At 45.1% G+C, this 24,798-nt stretch overlaps 1 protein-coding gene and 1 long non-coding RNA gene across 6 annotated transcripts in view; one reads left to right on the forward strand and one right to left on the reverse strand.

Moving 5' to 3' along the window:
• Window positions 1–24,798, forward strand: part of LOC115942733 (uncharacterized) — a 224,643-nt gene that overhangs the window by 100,902 nt on the left and 98,943 nt on the right. Inside the window, exons 3-5 of one of the 5 annotated variants that reach the window (XR_014138882.1) lie at window positions 2,611–2,688; window positions 15,533–15,613; window positions 18,140–18,268. Coding sequence is in view for 2 of the 5 variants with exons in the window: in XM_081799263.1 (XP_081655389.1) it covers window positions 15,494–15,613; window positions 18,140–18,268 (249 nt within the window). In the remaining 3 variants the exon portion in view is untranslated. Of the gene's footprint in view, window positions 1–2,610; window positions 2,689–14,714; window positions 15,614–18,139; window positions 18,269–24,798 lie in introns of those variants that run through there. The other 4 variants (XR_014138883.1, XR_014138880.1, XM_081799263.1 and 1 more) reach the window with 4 other exon arrangements.
• Window positions 18,262–23,100, reverse strand: LOC145716298 (uncharacterized). Its single transcript, XR_014138889.1, has 3 exons — window positions 22,956–23,100; window positions 20,227–20,289; window positions 18,262–18,942 (listed from the first exon to the last, which is right to left on the reverse strand). It is a non-coding gene; the product is annotated as an uncharacterized LOC145716298 (long non-coding RNA).

The following is a 24,798-nucleotide window of genomic DNA, read 5'->3' on the forward strand; positions in this document are numbered from 1 at the left end:
GTTGGAGGTCGAGAGAACAGAGAAGGGACATGGTGGCTCCTTCAGTGTTGGTCCTCTTGAACTTGTCTCTCGTTGTCTCTGGCTGGCTATGAATGGTGTCACAAAAAGAATACTGGATTCAGAGTAAAAAGACGTTGCTTCGACAGCTGTCCCTTTACTTTTTAGTGTGTCTTGGGCTTGTCATTTAACTCCTCTGAGCTTTGTTTTTTCATTTAAATAATGGAAATAAAACCTCTGCTGCCCAAACGTCAAAGGTCCGATGAAGAAATGGATTTGAAATCATCTGATAAACTATAAAACAACAAGACGAGGCAAGGAACAGGTCTTCGCTAAAGAAAGAGGCTGATGGGAACTGGGGAATGGTCAGTTACCTGTTGTAGGAAAGAATGGTTTTGGCATTTCTCCACAGAGTAGACATTTGGTGCTAATTTATGCACATTAGTGAATTTTGTGCTGCTGGGGCCTCCACCAGGACTCCCTGGTGGGTGTGCCATCCTTGACAGAATCAAGAAAACCACCTGCCTCAATACTGTGATCCTTCCAGGCAGGGATGGGGCTGAAGGAGACAGGCTCTTGGGCACAGACTTGGCTGACAGTTTCAAAGTAGTCTGCTTGAGGACACCCTATGGAGGCCTAGGAAGTTGGATGAATAGAGAAAAAATCCCCCCCCCCCAAAAAAAATGGTTAGGTTCATTTTCAACCCAGCTTTCCAGTTCTTTGGGTTTTACATCCTGGGCATTTGGAATATCATCACTCCATGGTGACTGGTGGTGTTGAGCCCTTCTTTCCAAGCTCTGAAACCATCTGGGGTGGCTGAGAGTGAGAAGGGGAAAGTGGCATACTTTTCAGTAGGAGAAAAACACTTTTAAGAGTCAAACTTAAGGCAAGTTCTTGGAGAAAAGAGAATGATTCAGGAGAAATGCAGCCAGATGCTCTGTAGAATCATGTGTCTGATTGTAGCATACATTGAGGGTGGGCAGGAAAGAATCACTGAATCTGAAGAATTATTGAACCCTCATCGTGGGTGGAACTCAGGTAAACCATAGATTCCCTTGTATCTCTGGTCCCACTCTGCACACTGCAAGCCGCTCCTCAAGAGGGGCAAGGATTTTGCATTTTTCTCTGTCTCCGACGCTCACCCCAGGGCTTGGTCTCCACAGTGTCTCCAGATATGTTCTTGGATGGAGTGTTGACACCGGCCGTCTCCACACTCCCAGGGTGGCTAGGGAAGGAGGGCAGTCCCTGAGTCTTCTGTGGGTAATTTACCGCAGTGTTTCATAGTCCTTGATATGTGGGGAAGATTTCCATTTAATAGATAAAAATATTCCCCTTCTTCGGTAACCATTCATTTTGAGTGTGCTTGTTGCACCAACAGTGGGCTAGAAAGAGACCAGAGGGCAGAGCTTCCCACGGGGTGCCGTGACAGGCCTGGGGTGGTTGGAGTAATTTACAGGTGTTTCCCGAGATATGGATGGTTGTAAGTTTCTTATCGTGGTAAAATATGAAAAAGCAATTTTGATAACATTTAGACATTTTCAATTCTATTTGAACATTCATTGTATGGCTTCGTCCATCATCTTCTTGACTTCTATAATAACTTTTTGAGTGCCTGAAAGTCTTTGAACAGTCTCCACCATCAGAGTGTTCTGGGGCAGCTACAAACAATCCACTTCCCCTTGATTTATCTGTTAAAATGTACTGGTATCTTAAAAAAATACAAAAAAGAAACCCCCAAAAAACAGTCCTGGTCTTAGTTCAGTTATGTTTTAGTCATGATTTGTCATTAGTGATGTGATGTTCTTTGCTTGGCCTGCATGTTAAATGTTAGGCTTTTTTTTTTTTTTTCTGATTTAATTTGCTCTTATATTTTATATTTTTTCTAATAACATAAAAAGCATATGTGATTTTGATCTTTACATCTTAAAAATCAGGTATCGAGTGTTACTAAGTGGAAAAAGATTTATTTTACTAGAAGATGTTTTTTTTTTTTTTTTTTTTTTTTAAAGATTTTATTTATTTATTTGAGAGAGAGAATGAGAGACAGAGAGCATGAGAGGGAGGAGGGTCAGAGGGAGAAGCAGACTCCCTGCTGAGCAGGGAGCCCGATGTGGGACTCGATCCTGGGACTCCAGGATCATGACCTGAGCCGAAGGCAGTCGCTTAACCAACTGAGCCACCCAGGCGCCCTACTAGAAGATGTTTTTAAAAGTCCATATTTAATATCTTCCATAACATTTTATCACTGTAAAAGTAATTAATAAAATTTAATTAATTTGTATCACTAAGTCTCAAATAGAATCTCCCAAATTCTTCCCAACATCCCAGTTACACAATTGTCATAATTTACTGTGTGTACCATGACATAAAAAAGGTAGGCAACACAAGTGTAAATGATCCTTGTTGCAATTTTTCATCCAGTCTTTTGGACTGGATAGAAGTGGGAAGAAAGTTAATCTTGGAGGAAAGGACTTGGTAGAAGAATCCATGATGTTGTTATTTTCACTTTTAAAGTTCCATTTGCTACAATAGTGAAATAAAGAGAATAAGTTAAACTTCGGGATGTTTCACAATGGTGGACACAGTCTGATGAGATTGGATGTGTTTTTGCAGATTCATGCCTTGCCAGCTGGATCTCCCTTGCTTCTTCCAGGAGAGAGGGGGTTGAAAGAGCCAACAGGAACTGAGAAGGTAAATGTCACTGCTTCCAGCCTGCCATATTTTGAAATTAAACATGGATTTAACAGATTTCAAAGTGTCGTAGTCATACAATTCATACAATTCATTAAGCCACATTTAAATGAAAAGTAAGTGATAACCCTCCCATTTAAAAATAATTAAGCAAGTGTTTTATATTGAACTGAAACACTTCATTTCTATTGAATAATACACCCAATAAGGGAGTAAAAGCACAACATGGATCTGAAACTGACCTTCGATTACTCTTCCAGCATGCTAGAAGTGTGGGCAAGGGGTGCCCCCTTTTCTTCTTGGAGGACTGGGGAGAGAGGTCAGGGCTGAGAAAGTGCACCTACAGCTTTGAATGGGCTTCCTGGGGCGGGGGTGGGGGTGGGGTCAGGGACCAGGTGTGAAATCTGCCATCTCAGGAGTCAGGTTGCCATATTGAGCAAATGAAAATACAACCCATGCAATGTTGGGGATATACTTCCACCAAAAAAATGGTTTGTTGTTTATCTAAAATTCTAATTTAAGTAGACATTCTGTGTTTAACTGGCAACCCTGTGTGGGAGGGAGGTGCACGGAGAGGGATCTGGGAAGATGAGGAAAGGAAGGCGTCTACAGCGTGGTGGGTAAATATTAGGGTAGGAGGTGGAGATAACATTATTTCTAGGTTGTGTACTTAGAATGAGATTTGTATAGAATTTCTAAGGATGCACAGGGGCAAGGTGCTGGTCAGGGAGGCTATCAGATGAGATCAGTACTGACTCTTGAAGACCAGAAATTACCCACAGAAGGAAGATGCTGGGAATTGAGGAAGGGTTTTCCAGGCAGAACAGAGCATGTGCAGAGGCACAGAGGGATGAAGCAACACCAATATCCTCCTCCAGGAAGTCCTCCTGGTCCCGCCCAGGGGGCAATTCATCCTTCCTTACTCTGTGCTCTCCTGTCCCTTTATTGGAGACTGAATCCCCTCACTCTTCTACTTTCTGCTGTTGAGATGTCTGTGATGTGGGGCCCATCGAGTTGCAGGTGGTAGGTTATGGGACAGACCCCAGAGCCATCATCCACTGTCCTAGTTGAGCCATGCAGCCAACAGTGAACCTAGCTGAGCAGATCCCACTTTTTGCAGAAGATAGAGAACAAACCCCTGAAACGTTCCAACAGTTTTTCAAGCAACGCAAAGTTTGCATATATGTATATGTACTTAAGTAAACATAGAGATTTGATTTATAGGACATCAGACCTGAAGTATCTAGGATTGTTTCCCCAGAGAGAAGGAGCAATATGAAAGTAAACCAAATGGAAATGGAAGTCAAATTTGTTACATTCTCTAGGATTTATCCTCAAGCCGACCCATACTGCTTAAGTGTATGAAGTGATTTCTCTCTTCCACCACTCAGCAGTTGATTGCTTTTGAATATTATCTTTCAGAGGAGAGGTTGTCCTGTATCTTGTGTGTGATGCTTTTTATCCCTGTGCTTAGAGTCTTTACCTGCTTAAAGTTCTTCAACTTAGGGTGCTGCGTACACAGATAAGTAGGACCATGCTTTCTGCCCGTGGGGGCACAGAGGCTGAGGAGGCTTGGGTGTATGTGGAAAGGAAACTTTCTGGCTGCCCTCTTCCCATGAAGGTGTGATTCAGAGGCAAGCTCACCTAGAGATAAGAACATCAAAAAGTGGTTTCCCCTAATAGCTTTGAGATGTAAATAAATTTCCTTTTTGTTTAAAAGTGCTGTTTTCCAGGGGTACCTGGGTGGCTTAGTCGGTTAAGTGTCTGACTCTTGATTTCAGCGGCAGGTCATGATCTCAGGGTTGTGGGTCGAGCCCCGAGTCGGACTCCACACTCAGTGCAGAGTCTGCTTGAGGATTCTCTCTCTCTCTCCCTCTGCTTCCTCTGCCTACCCTGTTCTCTCTCTCAAATACATTAAAAAAAATCTTTAAAAAAATAACTGCTTTCCAGAGTTTTACCAGCCAGAATAAGTGGCTTTTGTTGTTGTTTTCATTTTGTTGGTGGTGGGGGAGGCTATTTGGGGACTTGTACTTTGCCCAGCAGCTAAGGGTTCTGAGTGGTGGGAGCCTTTCAAGTCTAGGAGTGTTTATCTTGCCTCTGAAGCTAATGCTGTACATTGTTTTGCTCTTTCCTTCTCTTCGTGCATTTCCTCAAAGTGCTGGCCATCCAAGGATTGGACTTGGACTTCTGAGGACCTACCTTGGCTTTTCCTTACCTGAGAAATAACCCATATCTGGCTCTACGTTCCATCTGGGAAATTTGCCTTTTTCATCACCTTGCAGAGAGCCTGGTCTCCTTTGCCTTTCTTGGCCCTAATGCCTCCCTTCTGGGCAGAACGAATACCAGGCTTTCTTTCTCGGGGCCCACTGAGGGGTGGTTTCTGCTCTCCTGCGCCACCTGCTGTAACCAGCTCCAAACGCAGCCTTCCCGGTCTCCAGCCCCAGGCCCCCAGCAGGAACCAGAGCCAAAATCTCAGACCAAGCAGATGTTACTTAGACTGCCGGCTTTCTGTCCTGGTCTTATCTGTGCTGTCTCCACTGGCTCACTAGATCAGAATCCCAAATGTCCCCAGATGACTTGCCTCAAGTCACGCAGACCCTGAGCTCCTTGGCCAGAAGGAGGGAGCCTGCCAGTTTTGGGGTTGGTGACCAGCAGCTCCTGCCAGGTTCCTGAATACGTGGTCAGAGGAGGCCAGCCCCTGCCCAGCAGTGAAAATGCAAATGAATTTTTTTCACAATGTCAGTATACATACGGCACTTGTCCTTGAATGGGCTCTCCAACACGTCTCCAACATGTTCCCTGATTGGGCCATGAGATTTTTCGCAAGTTGCTCAGGAATTAGAAACTTTGCTTTGTTTTTTAAGTACTCTGGACTTTTCTACCTTCTCAAAACTTGGCGATTCTAACCAAGGGACCACAAACAAAGTAGGGTGCTGCTTTTTATTAACTAAATTAAGTACCTCTCCCCTTACTTCCTATTCTAGGTTGAAAATCTCTTGATGCGGGACTTACGCATTTGTTTCTCGTCCATCATACAGAGTCCGGCACATAGCAGGTTTTCACAAAAGCTTGTTGAAAGTCCTTTTCTATTTGTCTATTAAAAGGAAAACCTTTCGGGCCAGAGACTTGGATAGTTCATTCCCGATTTAAGCCTGAAAAAATAAAGCTGACTTGGTAGAAAGAAATGATGAGTGATAGTAGTGATTTCTACTATTACTCTGATAAGAATGAGGATGTAAGCAGCTGTTGTCTCCCGAGGTTAGAAAAAGTAGCAAGGCATGTGTGCAGGAGACAGTTGGGTTAGATCTGAGATAGAGCTTCCTGAGAGCGGAGGTGAAAGTATACTCTTAGAAAGAGACAAAGGAGGGTTTATCCCAGCAACTAGTCTAGAGATAGATACACACCCATTTAGTTCAGTAAACATTTATTGAATTCCTAATTATGCCAACACCATACTGGAAGCTGGAGTTAAAAAGATTAATAAAGTCCAGTCCCTGACCACAGAGAAGACTGAAACAGATAGTTTCAATGTCATTTCTTCAATCCTAGGAAAGGCATGGTGCCTGGGGTGTTGTGGGCACATGATGAAGGGGCACTAATTCAAGCTATGTAGTCAGGGAAGGCTTCCTGGAAGAGGTAATATTTATGCCGAGTTTTACCATCGGGTGAGAGATACCTAGATGAATAAATGCAGTCAGTGCATTCTAGGAAAGGTGGGCAGCTAGATTAATTGATATAGAAACATCTTTAGGTCATAGAAAATCCTTTCTATCATTCCGAATTGAGTCATCTGGGAAATGCTGTTGTCCCATAAGAAATGTCCTACAATCCTGATGGCAAAAAGTGGGGGGGAGCTCGGTTTTCTGTTTCGTGTTTGACTTGTCACCTTATTGGGACAGCCTTTCATGGATTTAGGAGGTTGGAAAAGGTAAAGGAGGGAATCTTGTTTTCCTCTGCATCCGAGAGTCGTGATCCTTCAAGGAGCCTCTCTGCTCCAACATTTAGAACCCATTCAGAGCTGGCATGTCCATGATCCATCAGATCCAATGTGTTTGGGGGCTGCCTGCAAAGCCTTGGGATCCAGGAGGCCACATGGAGGAAGGCTAGGGCTGAGGCCTGCCTGCTAGGTCAGAGAAAAGAAAGAGACTACTACCTGGAAACTCTCTCAGCGGCTACTTTTTGAATTCTGAAAGATTATTTTAGCAGGTCCCATCGTACAGATGGGAAAACTGAGGCTGACGCTCATGGAGCCACCTCCCAGGTCCTGGGGGAGTAAGAGGCAGCTCCTGTGTATTCATTTAGCTTCTTGTTTCTTACTTTCGTGCTGCAGCGAGGACCTCAGGGTGGGAACCTGTGAGAGGCATTTTTCCCAGAAAGAAGTGCTTTTGAAATGGCAGGCTAGTCAGTAATGGCCTGTTTCCACTGGATACCCTGCTTATTGGGCTGGCATCGTGGGGTGGGGGTTCCCAGCCTCCTCCAGGGAGGTCCTTCAATCCCAGCCATGGCAGCTGGTGTCCTCCATGCCCTGGACCACCATCAGAGAAAGGAATCCGAGGGAAAACAAAGGGTGCCGCCCGTGGCTGCAGACCTGAGCCCTCCACGCCCACTTGCCCGCGGCGGGCCCCAAGCAGGGCTGGTGCCAGGCGCTGTGCCGCTTCTCCACCCCTTCCTGGGCCCCTCGGCTCATCTGCTGGCTTTTAGAACTGCAGCCCTCCTGAATGGGTCTTTGTGTGCACCCCAGGAGCTGGCTCCGAAGAGCCCCGATCGAAATGCTGGACAGAGATGTCTCCTCTGGATCCAGGCGCAGCTCGGCGCGGTGCCCATCTTGTGGGAGGCAGGCCTTTCTTGTGCCGCCGTGTGGCTCCATATCTGGGAGCGAGCCGGGACCCGGATGAATGGGAGAAATGCTCTGCACCCTGCACAGTGGGGTCATCGGCAGGGCCACGGGAATGTCAGGGAATGCCAGCGCCTTGGTCATCTCCCCTGAGCTCTCTTTCCCATTCGCTCTCCTTGCTCCGTCACCCCCAGAGATGACCGTGGTAATGTTAGTACCAAGAGGCGCCATTAAATGGCCCCTCCTTATGTGCCAGGCATTGTGAGGATGATTTTATCCCATTGAATCAAACCTTCCCAGCAATCCTGTGAGATACATCATCTGACTACCCCCATTTTACAGGTGAGGAAACCAAGCTTGAAGACGTGAACCTGCCCTGGAAATTCTTTTTTTTTTTTAAGATTTTATTTGTTCATTTGAGAGAGAGCATGAGCGAGGGGAGGGGAGCAGAGGTGGAGGGCGAAGCCGACACCCTGCTGAGCAGGGAGCTGGATGCGGGGCTCCATCCCAGGATGCTGAGATCATGACCTGAGCCGAAGGCAGACGCTTAACCATCTGAGCCACCCAGGAGCCCCTGCACTGGAAATTCTGAACACAGATTGGGTGGGCCTCTGCCCTGGCTCCCTCCTCCTAGCCCTCAAGGTGTCTCTTCCAGACGCGGGAGTCCCTAAGGCCATTTCATGCTTGGCTACCTGGGAAATCACCATGCTCCGGGGTGCTGGCAGGCTCCGGGGACCCACGGGAAAGCGGAGTCTGGTTCTGGCAAAATGCAGACAGCCTCTTGGCCTTCCAAAGTCCCACTGTCTTTACACTGTCATCCCTTTGTGCTTTTTTCTTTTTAAACCAAGAATAACATTTTGTTTTATAAGATAGGAGGAACTATGGAGGTAAGGAAAAGCTTGGGGGTCCAATTACATAGAGAAAATTTTGCTGAAGGACCGTACCTCAGGCCCAGGAGATAACATGGTGCAGGAGGGCCAGAGCACGGGATTCATTTTAGGTGCTAGTGGTCCCCAGCTCATCTACCAACTGCACTGCTCTGGCCTAGCGTCCTGCTGTACCTGAGGGGATAAGAATTAACTCCAGGGGTCTGGTCAAGTTGAAGCATAGGCACAAATCTTGCTTTTATTTTTTTCTCCAGAGATAGCATCTATATTCATCTACCTGGCCTCTCATACATCTATGGCAGGGCTGGCTAACCTGAGAGGTATGATCTATACCTTTCTTATCAAACCAAGCTCAATGACCCTTTTGAGGGACAGAAATGTTAACCATGGCTTTTAGAACAGCTCTGTTACCTAAGCCAAATGGCCAAGGGGATGGGCTGTATTTTTCTCTGTTTGCAAAGAGGCTATGAGCAATCAATGGTAGAACAAATAAAAACAGCAGGAGAAATGCAGGTTAGATCTTAAGAAGAACTTTCCAACTGTGCAATGTGTTGAGATAATCAGGCAAGACTATGAAATGTCCTCCAGAGTTTGTTTGTGTTTGTTTTTTGCTTTCTAGGCTAGAATGATTATAGTCCATACAACTTCTGGGGGTTGGGGAATGATTCTCATAGGCCTTATGTAAAGGGAGGCCCCTTTAGGTTGATCTTCCACACATGACAAGAAACTCTAGAATTGGGATCCTTAGAATTGTGTGTGATATGGTGAGTTCTGCCCCTCCCTGTGAAGCGTTAACGTCCACTGTCAGCCCCAGAAATGGCAATGTTGTAATGACGGGTCATGTGACTCATTTTTCTATGCATTATTCTCCAAGCTGCTTTCGAGACTATGCATTGCACCGATATCCACTCTGTTTCCTTGAGCATGTTCCTCCATTAAACCATTGCTATCATCATGGATTATTATTAGAGTCTAATTGTGGTGATAGATGATAAATACTTATGGTTTGAGTAACTGAAGCCTAAGTGCAGCAGAGGAGTACCCATCACAATCAAGATAATAGTCTGTAGGTGATTAAGTTCCTAAGATGTAGGGTGTTGTATACACGAGTCACAAACATCCCTTCATTTACCTTTCACTTCCAGCCCTCCCTCACTTAATATGTCACCATTCTTTGGTGTCTCCCTTGGGAGTCACTTGTTTCTTTTTGACTTTGCTATTCTCATTTCTGAGAGTGGAACTCACTATTTAAACAACAGTGGAAGGTAGCAGATTCAAGAGCCTGAGAGGTAATTCAGGGAAGATGTCAGAAAGGACTTCTTGATTATGACGAGGAGCATATATAGGAGAGGAACCCATTTGGGTAGCGCAAGTACAGTCCACCTCTGGTGCACGGGTTCCAGGAAGTGGGAGCAGTTTTCTGGATCTTGGTCCTTTATTCGTAGGGTAACATGGGAGTCACGGAACAACTTAATCTTTTTGAACAAAGCTGGCCATTTATTTGCTGGACTTTGGTCAGTAGGCAGTGCAGAGTCACTATGTTTGGACTGTAACCGGTGGGCAACAGAACATCACCAAGAGCATTGGGATGGAAGAGTGACAGGATCAGGGGTATGTTTGGGGAAGACTAAACTGGAAGTCGCATGTAAAATGGATTACGGTGGATAGATACAATTACTAGGAAACCAATGGGAAGAGATAGCAAAAGCCCAATAGAGAAAACATGAGAACTTCACCAAGGCAATTGCAGCAGGAATAAAAGAAAGAGATTAATGCAAGAAGACATGGAGGAAGAGTGGTCAGAGCTTGGCAACTCAGCAGTGCCAAAGGAGGGCTCGGCCAAGGGAAGAATGAACTCTGCCACCATACCTAGCAGAGTCCCCGGGGAGCCACTGGGCACTTGTCCAATGGCCAGGGGGGAGTAACTGGATTTTCTGCTTTTCTTGCAGAGAAAAAAGGAAGGATCAGCAGTGGCCTGTTAGCTGTGCACACTTAGCCCCATAACCTATTATTATGGGTGGAATATGGCCTTGACAAAGGGTGAGTCAAGATCAGAAATAGGGTGTTAGACATAGGTTTGCATTTCCATGATGGGCGAAGCCATTGTGTGGGTCCCAATTCCACTGCTCTGCTCCTACTCTTAATGGGGTTGACATCTAATACTTGGCTTGCTTTTCGTTGGTGGGGCTCTCCGCACACAGAAGTGGGGAGAATTCCACAAAGAATTGAGAGGGAAACATTTAACAGAAAATGCCATGGCAACATCCTGCATGAGCAACAATATCGGGTGACTTGTAATGTTTTAAATTCTTTCCACCCTCACTTGTCTTGTCACCATTTCCCGACTCATAAATCCAGGGCTCTGATACCAGATTTCCTTGGCTTTAACAGTAAAATGAGGAATGACTTGCAATTAAGTTCTATGTTCACTGCTGTTCTGCCACCTGAAGACAGAAGGCCTTGGGAGGTGGAGTGAACCTGGCATCTTCCTGGGCTCCACGATTAAAGATTGCAGCATGGGAACAGTGGGCTTGTCTCACTGGCATATCCCTGGAGCCTCTCAGATAACCTGGCGGCACATTCTTTTATGCTGACTTCAGGACAAGGAAGAATATTCTTTGGCTAGGCAAAACCCAGATGACTAAAGCTCTTTCGTTAAAAGAAAAGCCCGGAGGGGTTCCTCTTTCTATGATCCAGTTTGGTCTCTGGCCAGGAACCTATGAAATCCCCTGAAGAACAGCTCTTGAGGGTCTAGCTGTCTTCTTAATTAAAGACAAGCGATCTAACTCTTCTCATACCCCATTTGGTTTTCCACCTTGAAAGCTGCCTTTAGCCCAGGATGGCCTTTCTTTCCTTGGTTGAAAATGCTCGGATCTACACTTCATTAGTTGATAGAGGAAAACTAAGCATCCCTATAGTTAAGTCAGGGAAAGTTCAGTCTATAAAATTTCCTCCGAAGCACAGGGATGTGGTTATTTTCCATTGCCAGTCCCCAGGGGGACTGGAACTTGCTGGAGAGCTTCTGGGTGAAACAGAGTTGGGGCTCCCAGGGAAGCTCATTCCTACGAGGGGTGCCAGCATTAACCCCCTTGCTCATAATGCCAGGCTTTTGGATAAGAGCACTGAAGCCATCTTAGGTTCCTAGAACGTATTTACCCATCTGTGAATTGGATTTGCCCTGATTTCTTTGTCTTCTAAATTAAAAATGGTGGGTTTGACCTCAGAACCCTTTTGTTTCTGTCTGGGTAAGAACATTCTATACTGAATGCCTGCTCTAGGTATCTCTGAACACATGCAGGTCATCTTGGCCTGTGAGAACAGTTCAGCTTTTCCTTTCCAAGAGACTCTGTTTCTCCAATCTGAAGAATACCTTCAGACTCGGAGCATGAACCTACAGTACTCTTGCCTGCATTAGCCATGAATTGATGCCAAGAATTGAGGATACACTTCAATAATCATTTTGTTGTTGTTGTTGTCATTGGAAGGCTGCTTGGCTGATCTTGCAGGCACCTCTGAGAAGCAGTCAGTTCTCAGTGATCTGCGCATGGATTACATGCTTTGTGAATTATTCATGGATAATTTTAAATTCCAAACGGACTGTGGCACTGCTTGACATGCTTCTGTTAAGATACCCCTCCATGTCCTCCTTTCAGCTAGGGATACCTAGGGAATGGGATGCATTCTGATATTAGCATAATACAAAATAAACTGGGACCTAAACTTCATGAAAAGTTGTCCTATAAAAATTTCCAAATCAGAAAAAAAAAAAAAAAGCAACCTTGGAGCAATCCCCATGTGGAATTGGATTATTTCTGTCCAAACACATCCCTCCCTGATTACATATAGCTCGTCATTTATATACTGACTCCATCTTCCTCCCCAAACCAGAACTTACAAAAATGTAATTGCAATGTTGTGAGAGGGTATTGGCACATATAAAACCTTCTGCCAACTCGAGATCCCGTGGGGCTTGCACTAAAAGCTTCCCTAGCCGTTTCTCAAGACAGTCTTCAAGGGAGCTGACTCTGAGCCTTCTTGTCCATCTTAAATATAATGAAACCCAATCAAGCAATGTAAAGCCAAAGTGAAAGTTGGTCGTGCCTCATTCTCTCTTTGGTAAAAGCATCCCATGCCTACTCCACCTTAAAAGTGGAACGTGCCCTTTTTGTGTGCAGAGACTGCACAAAGTGGGCCCCCTGCTCTTTCCAGGGAGAGAATGTAAGCAGATCCCTGAAGAAACCGCTCAGCTCAGCAATTTCAGGGCTTGTTGTAATTGGCCTGGCCTAAAAGAACTCAGCAAACTGTGTGTGTGTGCCAAGGAAAATGCAAACGCTTCCCTGAAACAGGCGTTTAGGGTGGATGAGAGGAGCGGGCTCATCTGTGAACCCAAGTAGAAAAGCAAGACGGACAGAAAGTTCAGGAAATCAGAGAGGCTCCTTAGGGACCTTTTTTTCACTTAGCCACGGGTGGTGGCCACAGCAACTGAACTGGTCAGACCAGGCAGGGCGAGTGGGGTCTAGCGGGGAAGATCTCGAGTAGGAGGCTTCCTCCTTCCATTCCGAGTCTCGCTGTTTCCCTTGAGAGGTAGAGCCGGTCTTCTTGCCCAGTCTGGCTCCCCACCAGTTGCCCCCACGGTCCCCTGCTGGGCTCAGCATCCACTACCATCCTCTGGACCCTGGGAAGTTGACTGGGGATACTTCCTATGGACTGACTACTCCTGTTCTCTATGGCTTCTCACATCTCTTTTCTGTAAAAAAAGGTAAAAACTAGGAACCCAATTTTCTATGTCTGCTATTTTTCTCCATGGCACCCTAGAATTCTCTGCAGTTTCTTTTATGCTTGGCTGCCCTCTCCTCCCTTCTCTTTATTTGTGACCTCCATGAGGGTGGGCCCCAGTCATCCCGACTACATTCCTAGTGCTTACCATGGCCCTCGGCCCATAGTAGTTACTAGACAAATGCCTGTTAATTGACTAATAGTAATTCAGATTACTATGGGATATTTGACAGCATGACTTTTTTTTAAATTTAATTTTGTTTTATTATGTTATGTTAGTCACCAAACAATACATCATTAGTTTTTGATGCAGTGATCCACGATTCATTGTTTTCGTATAACACCCGGTGCTCCATGCAGTATGTGCCCTCCTTAATAACTCATTACCAGTCTAACCTATCCCCCCACCCCCCTCCCCTCTAGAACCCTCAGTTTGTTTCTCAGAGTCCATAGTCTCTCATGGTTCATCTCCCCCTCCGATTTCCCCCCTTCCTTTTTCCCTTCCTTCTCCTAATGTCCTCCATGCTATTCCTTATGTTCCACCAATAAGTGAAACCATATGATAATTGACTTTCTCTGCTTGACTTATTTCACTTAGCATAATCTCCTCCAGTCCCATCCATGTTGATGTAAAAGTTGGGTATTCATCCTTTCTGATGGCTGAGTAGTATTCCATTGTATATACGGACCACATATTCTTTATCCATTCATCTGTTGAAGGGCATCTTGGCTCTTTCCACAGTTTGGCTATTGTGGACTTTGACAGCATGACTTTTTAGTAGCATTTTGATTTCTATTTCTATGACGTAGCTGAGCATATGGGAAGTGTTCAGTCAACACTGGACAAATTCAGATTTTTCTGATGAATTAACAGTTCTCCACAGCCAGGAAGGTACTCTTGACTGCCCTCCTCTGAAAAATGAGCTAGTCAGTGTCGGCTGGGTGGATCAGTCAGTTAAGCGTCCGACTCTTGATTTCAGCTCAGGTCGTGTTCTCGGGGTCATGGGATGGAGCCCCAAGTCAGGCTCCACACTCATTCTCTCTCTCCCTCTACCCCTCCCCCTGCTCTCTCTCTCTATTTCTCAAATAAATAAATAAAATAAATCTTAAGGAAAAAAAAGAAAAATGAGCTAGTCAGAAAAATGGAGAAACCAAGTCCTGTGATGAGTCCAGCTTCCTTGCTGCCTCTTTCCACTCACATCTTTCAGTGCCTAGGGTCTTCTTTCGTGCAGCCTCACCCCCATCTCTTACCATCTCTTGAGACCCCGAGATGGTCTTGGAAATAGCCCAGGTACCTTGGACCTCCCTGGAGGCTCTCTCTTCACTTCTTCCAACCTTTAAATTTCCCTTACTGATCTCCTGTTTCTCCCTTCCCCTCCATCCCTAATCTCTATGTCCTTTCCCTTATCCATTTAAGGCCCTCTGTCTCCTCCGCTCAAACACAGGTGCATTCTTGAACGTGCTGTTTTTCTCATCTGCCACCCCTCACCAGCTTTCCACTTGCATTTACAGCCCTGTCCTGGGTCCCAACATGGAAGCCATTCCAGACACAAGCCACCTGCCAGGACCTCAGAGCTCCGTGGTATTTCTTCCTCATCCACAGTCTTCACCTTGTTTATTTCTCTTGCCCCTAGTCTTCTATCTCCCCACCTTGCACTGGAAGGCTTGCACACACATGCAAAAGACAGTGTAACACACAACAATTTCACCTGCGCTTTTACCAGTAACGTGTAGAATTAGAGGTGACATTTTAACTAGAGGTGATATTTTAACTAGAGGTGATATTTTAAAAATTTCCTCTAATTCTGACTTTTTAAAATCCTGATTCACTTTAGGTTCTGTCTTTATACTAACGGTACCATTTTTCTTTTCCTGTGTTTCCATGTCTTTCTGGTGCATTTTGAATGTGTACATTTTGCTTACTCCCCATTAGAATGGCCTGTGATGAAATTAGCTTTGGAGATGGCTTTCCAACAGAGATCAGGTGGTATTCAATTGGGGAAGATATGGAATGAATTCAGAAAGGAGGGGTGAGGGTGTTCAACAAGACGGCCTCTAAAAATCTTTTCTAAAACCTGAGATTCTCCTTAAACTGAACTGAGTGTAGGAGTTTTACCTTTTCCTTTTGTTGTCCCCTCTACTGAAGGGCATTTGCCCCACCTCAGAGGTGCTTAAATACTGGAATTAGCTGAGACAGTAAAAATAAATAATTCTGTTCGAGGGAAAGAGAGGAAAAGGCAGCAAGGACACTCTGGATGTAGGTGATCTTTGAATGCATTAGGCCATGAGAGCCCTCAGTAGGAGTTGAATGCTTTGTGTGAGGATTTCATGTGTTTCTTTTGTCCAGCTTTTCCTTTCGGACCTCAGGTTGATCATAGACCTAAACACTGTCAGTACTAGAGGGATCCCCAAGGGTGGTTTCAGTCCGGTAAGTCTGTGTGCATGCCCCCCCTCTTTGACCAAAGAACTTCTGACGACAGAGCCCTCCTAGCCTTCTCCAGACAGGAAACGATCTTTCCAATTTGGTGTTGAGCCAGCAGAATGTTTTTCTTCTAGTGAGTAAAACAGCCTTCTCTTCGAAGTTTCTCCCCGTTGGTTCCAGTCCATTCCCTGATGCTCGGCAGAGCAAAATCCCATCCCTTTTCTGAGAGCCCTTTGGATAGTTGAGGACAGCCATTATTTTTGATATGGAGTTTTATTCTCATCTGTCTGAACATTTCCAGGGTTCCCAATTCCTCATGGCATGATTTCTAGTCTTTTATATACTTCGGTTGCTCTCTTTTCAGTGTACTCCATTTTGTCTAGCACGGGGTCAGAATGGGATGCTTTGGCCAGCCCAAAGAGGAACAAGAGTCTCTTTCACCCCATCCATCATCCTGTTTGTTCTTCAGCCCCTGACACAGTGTCCTTCACGTGCTTGACCCCTTGATATGTTCTCCTGGAGCAGAATGTCTGGGCTTCTCTTCCTCCTTCACAGCATTCTTATTGCCAAAAGTCCTCAATTTTAGATCCATTTGCATGAAAGGGATTTTTGTTTGTTTGTTTGTTTTTGCAGCTTTCCTGAATTCTCCAAATCCTTATTGCTGTTTTACACTTGACTTGGGTTTATAACGAAGTTTAAGTGTCTTCGAGGCTGGTTGCTTTTTTTTTTTTTTTCATATTTAGCCCAGAACCCAATATAGGTCTGAGAAATAGATCTTGAGTCTATGATCAGTAACCATATCACGAATCAACTTATCATCATCATCCTTTTGGTGGCACATAGCTCCTTTTGTCTCGGGTGTTTGTTAGTGTCTGCATTGCTTATGGAGAAAAAGCCTGTGAAGAAGGTTTTTAATACATGGAGTTTTATGATTTTATTCCAAGCTCAGTCTTCCCATGCGACTCAGTACAGAGCTGCCACCAACATCAGGGAACTAGTGGAATTTAGTAGGGATCGGTGGGAAGCAGCTTGAGATTTGGTTTGCTGAAACTGATATGAGATGCTTTACGTTGACACCCCTGGCCAGAGTTCCCTTGCCAGGGCAGCTAGAAGAGTCGCGGAGGCAACGTGATATGGTGAGAAGAGCTCCAGACTTAAATAGATTTAGGTTTGATCCGAATCTCTGCCACTTATTTCATGGTCCATTAACCACTCTGACCTCAGTTTCTTCGTCCATAAAATGGAGTCAACCCAACTTCACAGCCAAGGTCTCAGAACCGGTATGATGGTGGAATGAAATCATGTGGCACAACCCATGTGGTGAGCTCTGGACATAGCACTGTTGTTCTTCTGCAGAGTGTCTTTATTCAGTCCCCACTACCAGTCCCCAGTTCTGGGAAATAAGGAGCATCCCGATAGGCCATTGGTGGCTTCCCCTGCATTTCACATGATGACGAATTCTCTCCTGCTAGCTCTGTCTGGGACTCTCTATCTGTGTCATACCCAGCATACTGTCCTTGTGGCTGGGGAGTCAGTCAGTACTCCTTAATGGTGCTGCTCATTGTCCTGCACTGAGGAAGGGCAGTGAGCATCATTTCCCCTTCTCTCCGGAGACAGAGCATGTAGTCTAGACACACCGGGCAGGGGGAAGGCAGGAAAGCTAGGCCCTTAACTCCACTGACAGTCTTCCTAGTGCCTTGGACACCTTACTTGGTTGTCTGAGCCTCTGGTTCTGTTTGCAGAAAGAGTAATTAATATATTTGATTTCCTACCTGCCTGCCAGGGTAGGGGAGAATGAATGAGACTCTATCTCTCCCGGGAAAGACACTGTTTGGACATACAGTCTGTTCCCACCAAGGTGGGGAGCCGTACATTGCCAGGGGCTCCAAAAGGCTGTGTGCCCACACTGGTGAGGGTCCAGGAGACTGGACCTTCACTCTTGACTCAGACGGCGGAGACCACGCCTGTCTCCGCAGAACAGCCCCGTGTGAATGTCCGACTTTATGATACATCTGTGCCAGGGAGGGAACTGGACATGAAGCGGAGGCAAATGGTTGCCAATCACCACTTCCCATACAGAGCGTCCGCTGTGCAAGCCCGTGACTCAGGCCACACTCACCTGGACTCAGAGACCTCCAGGCACGGAGAGCTCTGTCTCGCCCGAATATTCCCCTGATTAATTACAGAGGGTCTCAGGCCTGCACCTCACACAGAGGCCGGTTCTTCGTGCCTGGAGCCGGACTCCACAGCCCTGGGGTGCGTGCACTCTGCTCTCTGGCCCTCCTCCCGCGGAGGCACCAGCCCGACCGGGTCCTGCCTTGCCATGCCCCGCATCTCCCACAAGGGGGAGCCCCCGGAGGGCAGTGGAATTTGGGAAGCTGAAGTTTTCTCCTCCTGTCCTCTGATTTTCGCGCTTGACCCAACTGTGAGATTTCTTTGTTGCAATGTTGGGGTCTGAGATAACACTTCTGGAGGCTGCAGCCGAGCACCACAGCTGATGCCATCTTTTATTGTTTGCTATTAATTACCTAGCAAGATAAACGAAGGAGGAAAAGTAACAAAGAGCTTGAAGACTTTCATGGCTCCCAGGCCCTGGATGGAGGCAGGCGGCCCCAGACAGACAGACAGAACCAAGAAGGTGCCTGTGGCTGCAGAGCCCAGGTAGGTGCCCGGGAGAGGACTATGGGTGGGGGGGGGGCCTAGAGCGGGGTGGCCGAGAGGCACGGAGGCCCTGATGGTGGGAAGGCGGGTGGAGTAGACACGGGGTGGTCAGGAGAGATTGTTGCAGGGGGGAGGCAGTGCAGAGACACTGAGGGAGGAGCCCCCGAAAGGAGCGCAAAAGAACAGAAATGCTCCTAGGATGTGATGCAAAAGGCTGATCACGGAGCCCGAGCCGGAGCCGGAGAGGGAGGGTTTGTGAACTGACTCAGAGACTTAAACTAGTTTGAAGTTGGTTCCAACTCTGCCGCCCAGAAACTTCACAGGACCGAGTCCTGAGCGCCAGTCTGAGAGGCCGAGTCTGAGCGCCAGTGCTCAGCTGCACAAGAGGATTCAAAGTGAGTAGGTACATGCCTGAACGTCCATCCAAGCCTTCGGGTTGTGTGTCATAGAGCCACACCCACTCCGGACTCCGGACTCCTTAAACTGGAAGGAATTCTGGTCTGATGGCCTTTTCAGGTTCTCTCTGCTCCCAACTACCGTCTCAGACGTTCGCCTTCTTCCCTCCAGGCTCCCACAGTTGCTCTGGGTAATGGACCAGGAGTCAGACGTGCCACTCTGCCACTTAGCCAGATTAGCTTAAGCAAGGAGACGTCGGAATCCCCCTCTTTCTTTGTCTATAAAAGGGAGATAATAATATATCACTGATGAGCCTTATAGGATTTTTTCTGAGGATTGAATAAGTAAGATAATGTGAATAAATGCTCCTAATAGATTATAATTGCTAGCTAAATAAAAGATGACATTAATAATAATTAATCAGTTAATATACCCTTATGCTTCTCAGCAGGGTAGTTTCCTCCTGAGCTTTGGAGGGACATGTGTGTACTGTTTGCGGGAAAATTTAAGTACAGGACCCCTAATTGCCACATCACTTTTTAGAGTAACCTCTTTGGCAGATAAGTGGGGAACTTTGTGTTCTTTCCCTTTTAGCCACCTCCAAATGTTCTCTTTGCGGGCCTCTGCTACACTTTTCTAGTTCACAAACGTGCAGATAATGATTGATGGTGCCTGCTTGGCTATCTGGACGAGTGATTTGTCTGTGTCCTTGACACTGTGCTGCTCCAGTAAATGTCACAATGTGTCTCAGGCAAATGATCAGACTATACTTGGAAGAAGCAAATAAGAGGCTGTGTTAATAATCCCATCGCCATATTCCCTGCCTGGAACGTTCTTTCCAGACTACTCGTTACTTATTCATTAAAGTGTCTCAGATGGGGAAATGGGGTCTACACTCTGGGTCAGGCTCTTTCCATCAGCCTACGAAAGTTGGAGTTGGCTTTGATGCCTGTGGACCCATTCACCCTTTCTTTGGGTTCCAGAAGCAGTGTGCTGTCTGGGGAAGGTAGTGTGGACCACGGGCAAATCCCTTGACTTCCCTGAGCCTTCTCTTTCCATCTGCCAGATGAAGTTGCTACTACTACCCTTTCTTACTGCATCCAACTATACGTGGGAGGCACACATGAGATCACACCTGAACACACCAGAAGCTTGTAACTCTACAGCGTTATATAATTACAAGGCATCATCTTTGTTGTTCTGCTGCATGTTCCTTGCTAGTGACCTCCCCCTCTTTCACAACCTTAATTATTTTAAAGCTGCCTTTCCCCCGATGTTTGCGTATTCTATTTCTTTTCTTCTCCCCCAGCTGACTAATAAATTAAATATCGATAGAGAGGCTAAGTTTAAGTCATATACCTACTCACCTTCAAAAAGTTTATATCCTCTCTAAATCATGTGCGTAGCTGCATAATATGTCCACAGACTGTTTTTCTAAAGCCACTGCACACATATATACATTCCTTCTTTCCAGCAGGTACTCTCTCCCCTTTTGATACAAAATATATGCAGATGTATATTTGAGCAAAATACATATGCCGACATTCACGCAGCATACTCACTCAGAGAGCACAGTTAATGGGGAAGAAGAATGAGCACAGCACCGTATCAACATTTCAGCAATTCTAGAGTCCAGCAGTGACTGCGATACACAATTCATGTGGTTTAAAAAAAAAAAAAAAATCATGGGTTGATTTCTGCCCTGTTCTTAGTAATGAATATCAGTATCTGCCTCTTCCAGACAAGACGCTCGGCAGCTTCAGATATTTTTAAATGAGTTTTTTAAAATACATTTGCAAAGTTAATTATTATGAATCTCATCTGAAGCAATTAAAAAAAAAAAACATCCTGACATTTAAGGTGATATTTTTTCCCAAGTAAAATAATTATAAATAATACTAATTATGAACAAATCATTCAGTTACTCTCAGCCTGGTTCAACCTTTAGGTTAATAAACCAATCCATTAAAATTCATCTTGCTCAAAGGACCAATTTGTTAAAAAATATAGTGACCTTTCACCACAAGTATGATGGATATTTTCTTTAACAATAATCAGAGCTGTCTTTCCCAGAAGAGAGTGTGGTCAAGTGGTAGACGTGGTCAACTAAGGATCTGGTAATACTTCGAGATTAGGTACAAAATGATGTTGATGGTGACGAAGATGAATGTACAGAACAGGAACTCTGTTTCAAAAAGTACCTTAAAGAGATGCCTGAAAATCTCAGGACAACTGCTCAGAAAAACTGATAATGTCATTCTCCACAGCAGGAAGGATTTTAGATATGCCCCTCTCTCTGCCTCTGATGTTCGTTCTGCCCAAAGATGTAGGGCAGGGATTTGCAAATAGGGCTCATGGGCCCAATCCAGCCTGCCATCTGTTTCTGCGAATAAAGTTTTATTGGAACAAAGCGCAGCTCTCCATTCCCATGTTGTCAGTGGCTGCTTGCCTACTACAAAGGCAGTCCAGTAGCCACAACAGAGACCTAAAGTATGTATTATTTGGCCCTTTACAGAAAAAGTTTGCCAACCCCAGTTGTAGGGTAATAAAAAAAAAAAAAAAAACAGTTACCTTTGAATTTACAGCACCAACTAATATTTGAGGAGCTCTTCACGGTTTATCAAGTCTGACTGTGTTATTTTGTAACGGGTATTATTATCCTCCTGTCACTGATGAAGATAGTGTGAATTTCCCCATGGCCATTCGGCCATTAACTGGTGTAGGTAGACCTTGACCTCCAAAGAGGGAAGGGCGCTGCCCTGAGGGCCGCTGTTAGAGCCACCGTGGCGGGGGTGGCTGTTAAGCCACGGTCACCGTTGCCTATCTCTTTCAGGCCCCCAGATGTGGTCATTGCCATAGGAGCGGAGAGGAAGCGATACTCTTGACATTCCGTTCCCTCTTTATCTGACCTTGGCCTGGGTGATTTTACACTCATTCTGCTTCTATGTCCCTCTTCCCATCACCAGAGCAATACTAATAAACAGAAAGGAGGAAAAAACGCTTTGCAGTCAAACAAAGCTAAGCTTTATTGCCTCAACTCTCATTTATCCATACTGAAGGAATGTATCCACCCCGAAATTGGCACTGTGGCATGGATATTCTGCAACAACCAGAAACAGAGACGTCTTTGTTTTTAGAATATGCTATTTTTTTTTTTTTAAGTTTGCTTTTTGAAACGGCAAAGCCTCTCTTAATTACGTGCTGATTTACTCGGTTTGTTATCAAAATTATACTTCTCCCCCCTGAGCTCGTTTCATCTACTAGCAAGGTGGGCCATGAGGTGATGGATACTAGGACCAAGGATGCCTGGAAGGAAGACCTTGCCTTTGAGAGCCATAGATCTAAAACACATTGTTTGCAGAGACCAAAGATTTTCTTAATCTTATGCTTTCTTAGAACGGAAGTAAGGGAGACAACAAGAGAGATGAGAAGAAGACACTCCTATGTCAAGCCTTCCCTGAATAGGCACCTGGGTGGCTCAGTCGTTAGGCGTCTGCCTTCGGCTCGGGTCATGATCCCAGGGTCCTGGGATCGAGCCCCGCATCGGGCTCCCTGCTCTGCGGGAAGATCGTTTCTCCTTCTCCCGCTCCCCCTGCTTGTGTTCCCTCTCTTGCTGCATCTCTCTCTGTCAAATAAATAAATAAAATCTTTAAAAACAAAACAAAACAAAAAACCTTCCCTGAAGATTCCAAGGCAAAGATAAGGATTGAAAAAACTGAGCTATTTCAGTTTTTTCACTCAGGCAACCTTTATCTGGAGTGTTCACTGTGGTAGGTGCTGTGAGGAGTGGAAGGACTATCACATTGACTAAGATTCAGATATTCTAATAACTGATTTGAGTTTGAGAAATGAACATGTGCATTTGTGTCTATAGTACAAATTAGAAAAAAGCAACGGAATGGAAGGACAAATAAAATCCGAGCATGCTCAAAGGAGAAGTTGTTTTTCCTTATTAGACAGTCACTGAAGACATTGTGGAAGAAGTGGCATTTTGCGAGACCTGAGAATATATGGGTTTTAGACATTTGGAAATGGAAGTAGGTGGGCATTCTAGGAGCAAGCAGAGAGAACAAAGTCATAGAGCAAAGCATAGGACTTGTATGTGATCAGAAAACCATTCACTCTATTTGAAGCATCTGGTTACACAGGAGTAGAGGAAGGTAAGGTCAGTGAAGAAGGTCAGAGTCAGATTCTAGAGGGCCTTGAAATGTAGGTTAAGAAGTTTGGTCTTTACTATGTGGATGATGAGAATCAGCCCATGTTTTTCTGCAGGAAAATTGCATGATCATACCTGTGATTTGGAAAAAGATGTAACAGATGTTTGGAAAGGTCTTGGAGGCCAGGTCACCAGTGAGCCCCTAAAGCAATGGGCCAAGTAGGATGAAGAAGGTTACACCTTCATCTTGTGCTCTCCTCATGAGACTTCTCCTCTGTAACCTGACTATCGTAGGTTATAGCACTGGCTGAGGGCTTTCTGAGGGTACTTATTTAATGGCATGCCAGTGGCATTTACTCATAAAACCAAAAAGCCATTGGGGCCAGAAATAGGGGTTTTGGTTACTTCCCCAGACAGGATGCAGTTGGGGTGATTATACGTGTGATTCATCGAGGTCGGGAAACAAGCCCTCCACAAACAAACACCCCTCCCCTCCAAGCCCAGTGACTCACAGCTTCTTCAGCTTGGAAGGCTCTGGAGTCCAGGCAAAATTTGAGGTATGATGTTAAATCATAATTCTTCAATGTTCATTGTTATAAGGGAAATACTTTTATTCATTCTTTCAGTCGTTCAAGCCCTGAGCATTTATTGAACTTTTACTGTTTTAGGCACAGAGAATGTGGAGTTATAAAACATAGTTCCTGCCCTAAAATCTTCCCCAGTTTAGCTGGTAAAACAGATATAGCATAAAGAAGAGGTAGAGTATCTGACAAATGTTATAATAAAGAAATGCAAACAGTACCAGAGGGTCAGAGGAAAGACCCCTAATTGCTTTGAGAGAGGGAGGGTGGCTTTGGCATTGGGTCCTAAACTGTTTATCATTCATTCATTCATTCATTCATTCAACAAATAATTTTCAGGCACTTCCTATATGCCAGGCATTGTTCTAGATGTGAGATTTCATGGTTTTGTGGAGTTTCCATTATAGAAAGAAGATCCAATATTAAATACACTTGGGAACCAAACAAGCGAATCTCTACCCTCAGGGAGTTTACATTCTTATAGAGGAACATTTCAGAAAGCAGAAACTAGCACTTCATTCCAAGAAAGAAAAACATAGACAAAAGGAAGCATGAATGGAGGAAGAAGCCTCAGGTTTGGGGGTACTCAACATGACAAGAGGGCTTATATATAGACCCGCAGTAAGATGTACAAGTTGCCTGGACATTCTTTGGCTGGAGTTGACAGGCAGAAGATGGATACTGTTCTCACATAGAGACTCATAGAATCGAGTCCCCAGACGCTCTTATTTTTCAGTGTCCATCAGGAAACCGAGTGCTGTGGTTTGGACTCACTGACAATTTTTCTGCACCTTCCGTCTGAGTGTTCTGCAATGGCCCAGTGCCATGAAGATAAAAAATACACTGGCTCCCTCCTTGCTTAAATAATATTCAGGTCAAACCCTGTATCAGCCAACTCTGGCTTGGAGGTCATGCTTGATTCTCATTTTATCAGGTTGTCTAAAGTAACCAGGCCATGAGGTGGTTATTGTTATGGTACTCGTTGGAATGGGATTTGACCTATATAAGGAAAAGAACTAGGACAGGAATAGCTCTTCAGCCCATCACAGACTTGGAGAGATCCAGTATAAGCAATTGCAGAATCACAGAGCTGGAAGGGACTCAAGGTGACTTAAGGTGATCCTGGCACCTGCCTCTGGGCACATATGTGCCTGTCTGGAAATTTAATATAAATTCTAGAACTCATTATTTTAACAATTCGTAAAAGTTTACCCATCCTGAATTTCGGTTTCCTTTGGGGTAGTGATGCTGCCTAGCCTCAGAACCTAGAGCATATTCTTTTGTGTATATTTAGTAGGGGAAAATCCTTGTCTTTGCAAGATGTTTTGCATTTTCAAAGACCCAAATGCCATATCTAATTGGTCCTGCTGAATGATACCATTTTTGATTAAAAATGA

Source organism: Leptonychotes weddellii, chromosome 11 (genome assembly GCF_054177405.1).
Source record: "Leptonychotes weddellii isolate Sample4059 chromosome 11, ASM5417740v2, whole genome shotgun sequence".
NCBI classification, from domain to species: Eukaryota; Metazoa; Chordata; class Mammalia; order Carnivora; family Phocidae; genus Leptonychotes; species Leptonychotes weddellii.